The sequence below is a fragment of the Populus euphratica genome, unplaced genomic scaffold (genome assembly GCF_000495115.2).
Source record: "Populus euphratica unplaced genomic scaffold, PopEup_1.0 scaffold60.1, whole genome shotgun sequence".
Taxonomy (NCBI): domain Eukaryota; kingdom Viridiplantae; phylum Streptophyta; class Magnoliopsida; order Malpighiales; family Salicaceae; genus Populus; species Populus euphratica.
In genome coordinates this window covers 185539-195483 of record NW_011499938.1, presented here as the reverse complement: position 1 = coordinate 195483, position 9945 = coordinate 185539, and the positions used below count along the sequence as shown (strand labels likewise).

At 39.2% G+C, this 9945-nt stretch overlaps 1 protein-coding gene across 1 annotated transcript; it reads left to right on the top strand.

Annotated features, from left to right (window-relative positions):
• Positions 1-60: 60 nt before the first annotated feature.
• Positions 61-9531, top strand: LOC105136691 (lysine-specific demethylase REF6-like). The gene is made up of 7 exons (XM_011042129.1): positions 61-1399; positions 2101-2179; positions 2525-2592; positions 2704-2854; positions 3340-4016; positions 4867-5607; positions 6796-9531. The coding sequence occupies exons 1-7, from the start codon at positions 532-534 to the stop codon at positions 9267-9269; spliced, it is 5058 nt and encodes a 1685-aa protein (XP_011040431.1). The 5' UTR covers positions 61-531; the 3' UTR covers positions 9270-9531.
• Positions 9532-9945: the final 414 nt, after the last annotated feature.

Below are 9945 nucleotides of genomic sequence, written 5' to 3'. Positions count from 1 at the left end.
ATGGAATAACAGGATCAAAATGTAGTTCGTCCTAAACTGGTTTCCAGTGCTATGTCAAGAAACGAACGTCACTCAAACGGTAAATATGAGACCCGAAGTCAGTCAGTAGCGTTCACACACACTCTCACCCCTCTTCCAAAAGCAGAATAAAAGCCCACTCGCATGCCTCTTCCTCTGTCCTTCTCACTCTCTTGCTTTGCCACTGCCACCCCTCTCCTCTGCCCCTCCATTTTCACCTCCATCTCTCAACTCTCTGTATTAAATTACTTGGTAACAAAAACAGAGCAAAACCTTTAAAGTACCAAAAAGGACAAAAACAAAAACAAGAAAGAAAGAAAGAAAGAAAGAAAAAACCCATCCCAAAGACAAGAAGAAAAAAAACACACATAAAACACCATTAAAACAAAGATGAAGTACAGACTGAGAATCTAACCACCCTCTTCTCTTTCTCATCCAAGTCCATACCACAATGGACTTCATTTGAGAAACCAAGAAAAACCCACCATTTTTTTTCCTCTTGTTTTGTCTTTAATGGCGGCTCCAAGTGGGTTAAGTCCAGAACCACCACAACCACCAACAAGTACAGAAGTATGTCAATGGCTAAAGAACTTACCTTTAGCACCTGAATACCGTCCAACACTATCTGAATTCCAAGATCCAATTGCTTACATTTTCAAAATTGAAAAAGAAGCTTCCCAATATGGAATCTGCAAAATTATCCCTCCTGTCTTACCCTCTGCTAAAAAATCCACTCTTTCCAACCTCAACCGCTCTCTCTCCGCCCGTAACGGTGACTCCTCTGCCCCCACATTCACCACACGGCAGCAGCAGATCGGATTCTGCCCCAGGAAACCTCGCCCTGTTCAAAAACCAGTGTGGCAGAGCGGTGAGACCTACACATTTCAAGAATTTGAAACCAAGGCTAAAAGCTTTGAGAAGAATTATTTGAAGAAGTTCTCTAAGAAGGGAGGTCTTTCTCCATTAGAAATTGAAAACCTTTATTGGAAAGCTACTTTAGATAAGCCTTTTGCTGTAGAATATGCTAATGATATGCCTGGTTCTGCGTTTTCGCCGAGGAAAAAGGAGGGGCAAGGAGTGGTTGTTGGGGAGGGAATGTATGTGGGGGAAACTGAGTGGAATATGAGGAGTGTTTCAAGGGCTAAAGGGTCCCTGTTGAGGTTTATGAAGGAGGAAATACCTGGGGTTACTTCGCCTATGGTTTATATTGGGATGATATTTAGTTGGTTTGCTTGGCATGTTGAGGATCATGATTTGCATAGCTTGAATTATATGCATATGGGTGCTGGGAAGACTTGGTATGGTGTGCCTAGAGAGGCTGCTGTTGCATTTGAGGAAGTTGTTAGGGTTCATGGGTATGGTGGAGAGAATAATCCTCTTGGTTAGTTCATTTCTTTTTCTTAATAGTACATTCAAAATTGGAGCTATTAGTAATAAGACTCCCCTGTTTTTGGGATTTTTATTTCCTTGCTTTGAATGCATTGTTAGTTTTGTGTTTATTTTTTACATGCCTGTGTGAATTTTTGTAGAATCTAGTTAGACGAAGAATATTGTAGGTATGTAACAAGGATTAGCTGTTATGCTTATTTATATCCGACAATATGTTTTGACAATTGTGAGAACTGGAAATGTTTGAGCAATTGAAGCAAGTTATTAAGATAGACAATGGAACTATACGCTTTGCAATAATGGCAGTGGTTGATTGGTCTGGGTTGATTTTAATTTGTGCATCCAACCTGCTTCAAGAGCTCTGAGGTTTGATGGTGCAGTAAGATAGAAAATGGAGCACAATATTTCTTCCTTACGAGAATGTTTGCTTTTGTGACTTCCCAGCACTACTTTCATACATCACTTAGAAGATGTTGGATTCGTGTTTGATGAAAAGGCACTTTATTTGGGATACAGATTAATTGATGAGACTATTTCTGTTAACATCTTTGATTATCCTGCTGTTTTTTTTTTTTTAAAAAAAGAAACTGTTGCAATGTTTTAATGACTGCTGCTGTGAGGATTCATTAGTACTGAGTGTCTTTATTTTTGAGGATTCATTAGTACTGAGCTTCACTTTCACCCTCCTATCAGTAACATTTGCTGTTCTCGGTGAGAAGACAACAGTAATGTCACCTGAAGTATTTATCAGTGCAGGTGTACCATGCTGCAGGTACCCTCTGAATCCTTGCCCCGTTCCGCTCCTGTATCTTTCTAATAACTTGCTAAAATTTCATTATATGGGTCACCCATTTACATATAAACTTTAAATTTACTATGCTATTTCTTAGACTTTGTTAAATGTAATTGATTGTTTAGTAGTCCAGTATGGTTAACAATTGAGCTGAAGTGCTGGGAAAGAGAATCTCTGATCTTTTAGGGACCTGGGATTTCATCTCAACTTTTCTCTTCACTGCCTAAAGAACGAACCATAGTACTTGCATAGAGCCTTTAATGTTTTGCATGTGGCATGATTTTTATCTCTGTATTTGTAATGCTACTGGTTGCTCCAAATCAGGTTAGTTCAAAATGCCGGGGAGTTTGTAGTCACTTTCCCAAGAGCCTATCATTCAGGGTTCAGTCATGGTAAGTTCCCTTTGTATTTCACTTTAGTATCTTTCTTTGGGACAGTGATTATATTGTTACTTTTGTTGATTTTTGCAAGCACTTGCTTCATCTGTTATTTTTGACATCCAGGATTCAACTGTGGGGAGGCAGCCAATATTGCTACTCCTGAATGGTTGACAGTTGCTAAAGATGCTGCTATTCGAAGAGCTTCAATCAATTACCCTCCTATGGTGTCTCATTTCCAGTTACTTTATGATCTTGCTCTTGAATTTTGTACAAGGTATCCTGATCGAACAACTGCAACATTCCCTTTTGATTGTTGTACTGGCAGTACAATTCTCATCAATACCTTGCCTGTGGACTATTTGGAGGCATTGTGCCTTCTTACTTTGCATCATTTCAAACTCAGACTTTCTGTAGTTTTTGAATAACTTTGTGCTGTATCCATAACATAGATTCATTTCATTTTTTTATATCTACTGTTCTTGAAACTTATTTGAGATCTTCAACATCACACTGCTGGGAAGTTCATAGGAATCTAACTTGAATTTTATTTTAAGAAAGATTTTCATATTGTCTCCTCATTATTTAGTAATTCATAATATAAGTTGATCCAACTCTATTATGTACTTTTACTCTGAAGTGAGTTTCTCTTGCATATGAACTGGTCTGTTGACATTCTATGTTAGGATGCTACAGTTTATTCCACATGGAATATTCATTATGATTAGAGAATCCTCATATTTACAATTTTCTACCTTCCAGAATACCTGTGAACATCAGTGCTAAACCACGGAGTTCAAGACTGAAAGATAAGCAAAAGGGTGAAGGAGAAATGCTGGTTAAAGAGCAATTTGTGAAAAATATGATACAGAATAATGACCTGCTTCATATTCTTGGAAAAGGATCTTCAGTGGTGCTTCTTCCACGAAGTTCTTCAGACATTTCTGTTTGTTCAAACTTACGAGTTGGATCCCAGCTAAGAGATAACCCCACCCTTGGATTAAGCAGCCAGAAGGATTTTATGAAATCCTCAAAAAGCTCAGGTTCTGATGACATCTTGATGGACGAGAACCAGGAAATTAATCAAGTGAAAGGCTTCTTTTCAGTGAAAGCGAAGTTTGCTTCTTTGTGTGAAAGGAATAGGTTCTCTACAATAAATGGAAATGAATGCACACAGAGTATGAACATGAGTACTGAAAGAGGTAGCCCCATTCATGGTGATAAGTTGTCAGATCAGAGACTGTTTTCATGCGTCACATGTGGGATTTTGAGCTTTGATTGCCTTGCCATCATTCAACCAAAAGAAGCAGCTTCTAGATACCTCATGTCAGCTGATTGTAGTTTCTTTAATGACTGGGTCGTTGGTTCTGGAGTAACTAGGGATGTTTTTACTGTTGCTGGTGGGATTGCAAATATTCCTGAGCAGAATTCCTCAATGAGTATGTTTAATGGAAACTCTACCTCTTATGTTACTCGCCTCTATTACACGATAATGTAGTAGTCAAAGTCAATTCCCAACCATGTGTTTAATTGCATGATGACGCATTGTTTGGATTGCCTAATATAGACCCTTAGCATCAGTATACCAATGTTGAAGCCTCCTGCTAAGACCTGACCTTAGGAGGAGCAAGGATTTAGGCAGGTTGATTTAAATTCAATTATACCTCAATCCCCTTGCAAATCTTTTTCTGTGGTTATATCGGTTGGTAGTCAGAATTGCTGTTTTTGATGCAATGGTATTTGTTGGCATTCATTGAGATTAGGAAAGGGATGACTGGGAAAGAACATATTTAATTTTTGGAGGGAAATAAATATGAAAATGCTTGGGGCCAATATATTACAGAACAGATGTAGTGTGCTAATATGGAAAGTCCCTTTTCATGTTTGTGTGATTTTTTCAGAAAAAAAGTGGTCATGTTCAGAAGTTATATGGAATAGATGGCAGTTCTATTTATGCAATACTTTACCTGGATTATCCCTTTTCAACTTGAAATTGACAATGAAAGATCTTTGGATTAGTCAGACAATGATGAGTCAACTAAAATAAAAAAATCTGCTGCATGCTATTATAATCTTCTCGGGGGGAATATTGGTGTGCTGGACCTATTTTAGATCAAACTGCATATGCTGCTGCCAAAATTCATTCTATATCAACACAATTCTTAACCCGCTACATATTATATTTAACCTGCATATTGTATGTCTTTGTTTGTGCTTTCATTTCTGGCTTCCGGATTTCCTTCTTATGGATGCCATTTTTCAATATGGGTATCTTTTACTTTAAAACAGGATGGGTGAGAAAGAATACCGTGGCTGGTTTATATGATGTCCCTGTTCAATCTCATAATTACCAAATTCAGATGGCAGATCAAAGTGTTGAAGTGGCTTCCAGTTCTGCAAAACAGATGGAGTCTTCTGCTCTTGGCCTATTAGCTTTGAATTATGGAAATTCGTCTGATTCTGAGGATGACCAGGTTGAAGCAGGTCTATCTTGCCATGATGAAACTAACTTCACAAACTGTTCATTAGAAAGCAAATATCAGGGTCAGAGTTCTGTTTTCCCTTCTTACAAGCAGAAGTACTATGACACTGAAACTGGTGGTCACCCTTTATCTCCATCAAAACATGATCGGCAGGGTGATGTTCCTTTCAAATCTATTGATATGTATCCAGAACATGGAGGTAGGCCAGATAATTTCAAGGATAGAAGTGATGATACACTTGGATGTTCTTTTGGCTTCCCAGCCAATAACCCTGCTTGCATTGAATCAAATGGTTTGGATGGTAGATACAGAGATCCGGTTTCAATACCACACATGTCTTTAAATTGTTCCCCAATTGTCCATGATACTGAAAAAACAAAGTTTAACAGGCCTACTGTACCAATAGAGAATCCAGATATGCCATTTACCCAAAGATCTGATAGAGACTCTTCGTGCTTGCACGTGTTCTGTCTTGAGCATGCTGTAGAAATAGAACAACAACTTCGTCAAATGGGTGGAGTGCATATATTCCTTCTTTGTCATCCAGGTGTGTCTTTCTTTTTCTATTTTTGTGTAATTGAGGCCATAGAAGTTCTTCATTCATGGAATGAGCACTACCTTCTCTTTCTACCTTCCCTCTTGTTTATTTATGTTTGTTGTTTCAAAATCAAATTTAATGAACTTCTTGTTGTTGTTGGGTTTTTTTTTTATTATTATTTTTAGTGGTGCATGTTAAAATTACAAAAGTAGAGATCATGAGATAATTGAGTGTGGTCATACCAGCAAACTTGCAGTAGGCTGGTTTGCAACATTCAAGTGGCAAGAGTGACCCTAGAATGGGGAAATGTGCACCTGTTTTGTTGTGCTTTTCTGTTTTAAGTGAACCCATACTTCGTACCAGTTCATAATGGTTTAGACTTTAGAGTCTCATATAACATTTTAACCCACTGCAATCGGTCTTGATTGACACTAAGTGAACTATTATCTCCACCATAAGCAAAAAAATTTAAAAAGAGCACCAAGAGGTGCAATACGTAAAAAACAAGAAGCTTATTTACAAGACAAGGAATCTGCATAATCCTTAATTCAGGAAAAAATAAACAAAATATTGTTTGCTAGATCAGAATCATAAGTGGAGCTTTTAATCAGTTTATGATACAGCATTTCCCACATGCCAAAAAAAGTTATCAAAGCAATAATTTTTCCTCTCATCTGTGTGCACTTCATACCCCCTGAAGCCCTATCCTCCTTTTCAATCATCCTGGCTACACAACAAGATCCCTATTTCTGAAGAGAACATGATCGTGGGGATCTTGCTACACAACAAGATCCCCATTTCTGAAGAGAACATGATCGTGGGGATTGTGTTTCTAAGAGAAGGAGCAGTGTATCATGGATGAAAAGGGAGGTGCTGCTGCATGGTATTATTTTGTCCCTATCACTGGTGCAGTAAGAAAATTGCATTATTGCCCTCTATATTACACAGATCAACTCTCTACAAGCCTTCACTTTAATTGTGAAAAATGTCACCTAAGCTGGAGAAAGTTTTAATAAATTTGTAACCTGTGTGACATTGATTAATATGGCAACTCTACCCACAAAAGTTTTTTCATCAGATTGGTATATTTATGTTCACGTGCTTCATCTCTTTAAATTATATCAACAGTTGTAGCAAGAAGTCACATATTATGTATCTGTTTACTTGAATTCATTGATTTTTGTGCAACATTTACAGAGTATCCCAGGATTGAAGCAGAAGCAAAGTCAGTGTCAGAAGAATTGGGAATTGATCATCTATGGAATGACATTACTTTCAGGGATGCTGCCAAAGAGGACGAGGAGAGGATCCAGTCAGCTTTGGATAGTGAGGAAGCCATACCAGGGAGTGGGGACTGGGCTGTAAAGTTGGGGATCAATCTTTTTTACAGTGCCAACCTCAGCCGATCTCCTCTTTATAGTAAGCAGATGCCATACAATTCTGTTATATACAATGCCTTTGGTCGTGCTTCTCCAGTTAGCTCACCCCAAAAATTTAAGGTTTATGGAAGGAGATCTGGGAAGCCAAAAAAAGTTGTGGCAGGGAAATGGTGTGGAAAAGTTTGGATGTCAAATCAAGTTCATCCCTTTCTAGTGAAAAGGGATTTTGTATATCAAAATCAAGAACAAGAACAAGAAAGAAGCTTCCATGCTTTGGCAACTCCTGATGAAAAGCTTGAGAAAAAACCACAAACCATCCACAAAAATGAAACCAGTAGAAAATCTGGGAAGAAGAGGAAAATAATAGCAGGGAGTGGGACTGCTAAGAAAGTTAAGTGTCTGGAAGCAGAAGAAGCAGATTCAGAAGACTCGGTGGGGGATTATTCTCATAGGCAGCATATGAGAATTCACAATAGGAAAAACACTGAAGACATTGAGAGAGAGATTTCATATGATCTGGTAGAGGATAGCAATCAGCAGCATGGGAGCTACAGACGCAAATGGGCCAAATCGGTTGAGAGTGATGATGCAGTTTCAGATGATCCATTAGCAGAGCATGTTCGTCAGCAGTATAGGAGAATGCGTAGAAGCAAGCAAGCCAAATCTATCAAGAGGGAAAATACAGTTTCTTATGCTTCAGTGGAGAACAAGTTTCGAAAGCAGCTTAGGAGAGTTCATAGAAGCGACCAAGCCAAATGTTCTGAGAGACGATGTGTAGCTTCTGATGACTCACTGGATGATAACAGTGATCAGTGGCATGGGAGAGCTCCAAGAAGCACACTAGCAAAATATACTGAGAGGGAAGATGCAAATTCAGATGATTCACCAGAGGAGAGTTCTCGTTGGCAACATGGGAGAGTTTCTAGGAGCAAACTTTCAAGATATATCAAAAAGGAAAGTGCAATTTCAGATGATTCATTGGAGAATGGCTTTAAACAGCACAACAAGAGGATATCAAGAGGCAAGCGAGCCCAGGTCATTAGAAGGGATAATGTGGTTTCCGATGATTCATTAGATGAAAGTGCATTTCAGCAGCTCCCAAGATTTTCTAGGAGCAAGCTAGCCAAATTAATTGAGAGGGAAGATGCATTTTCAGATGGTTCATTGGAGGAAAATATCCATCAGCAGCATGGAAGGATTCTTAGAAGCAAGCAATCCAAATTTGTTGAAAGGGAAGATGCAATTTCAGATGATTCTCTTGAGGACAATACTCACTGGCAGCGCAGAAGAATTCCAAGAAGCAAAATGGCCAAATTTGTCGAGAGTGAAGATGCAGCTTCAGATGATTTGCAGGAGGATGATGGTCATCAGCATTGCAGAAGAATTCCAAAACGCAAAAAGGCCACCTCTATTGAGAGTGAAGATGTAGTTTCTGATGATCAATGGGAGAATAATATTCATGGGCACCTTAGGAAGACTTCTAGAAGCAAGCAACCCAATATAGCAGAGAGGGAAGGAGCTGTTTCAGATGACTTGCTGGAGAATAGTTCGGATCAGCAGGACAGGATTATTCTTCGAAGCAAGCAGAAGAAATCTTCAATGAAACAAGGGATTCCTCGGCAACTGAAACAGAGTGCCCGTAAGATGATAAAAAAAGAGACCCCACAATTAATGAAACAAGAGAGGCGAATAAAGCCAGAAACTCCTCAGCTTCGATTTGGTAAAAGTCATATGAATGCTGGACAGTTTGATTCACATGCTGAAGAGGAGCGAGGTGGACCTAGCATGCGCCTCAGGAAAAGACTCTCAAAGGCTCCTAAACAGTCGGTAACAAGGCTGAAAGAGAAGCAGAACATCAAGAAAAAAGTGAAGGATGCTACAGCAGTGAAGGCTCCAGCTGGGCGAAAGAATGTTAAAATGAAAGACGAGGAGGCAGAATATCAGTGTGACATTGACGGGTGCACGATGAGTTTTCTATCGAAACAGGAGCTTGCACTGCACAAAAGAAACATTTGTCCAGTGAAGGGGTGTGGGAAGAAGTTTTTCTCACACAAATATCTGGTGCAGCATCGCCGAGTCCATATAGATGACCGCCCTCTCAAGTGCCCTTGGAAGGGATGCAAGATGACATTCAAGTGGGCATGGGCCCGGACCGAACATATCAGGGTTCACACGGGTGCTCGTCCTTATGTATGTGCTGAGGAAGGCTGTGGCCAGACATTCAGATTTGTGTCAGATTTCAGTCGTCACAAGCGGAAGACTGGTCATTTGGCAAAGAAAGGCCGGGGGTAATATAAAAAACAAATGTAATTTAACATTGCTAATGAAATTGTTCAATTGACAGGGTAGGGCTAGGCTTATTCGATACAGATTAGAGTTTCCCTGTAATTGTCATCCAGAGTAGCAATTAATTCTCTTCAGTAGGGGTTTAATTGGCCCTTCCCATTTACTGCAACCTGAGCAGTTGCTTGGATGTTGAAACAAATTAATCTCCAATTATTGCCACATGTTAGTTCTTGTTTCAAGCTGGGAGTTTTGAGGATGTTGCTGGTTTGACTTAGCTGGTGTAATATATTTATGCATGAACGTTACAGCTACATGGTTATGGTGAAAGTTACATGAACTGGACTAGAAGTTTGAAATTCAAGGCCAGAAATTCTTAAATCTCAACCCTCCCATCTATATCAATGGGGCCTCGTAATTCAAGTCTTTTCGAGTATATGCAGAGAATTTGATGTGCCGAGCAAAAGGATCAACTCTCCAGCGACCAAAATGCAGTAGAACTGTATTGACCAAAATAGCAGCATCTGTGCAAAAAGCTCTCAAATTTGCAGCCAAAGGAACAAAGACACGGCGTTTAAACATGGAGACAAATCCCTTTAATGGAAATTCACGCGATACGACACAAACTACAAAAATATATACATAAAATCATGTTTTATATGATTAGCGTCTTCTTTCAATAGAG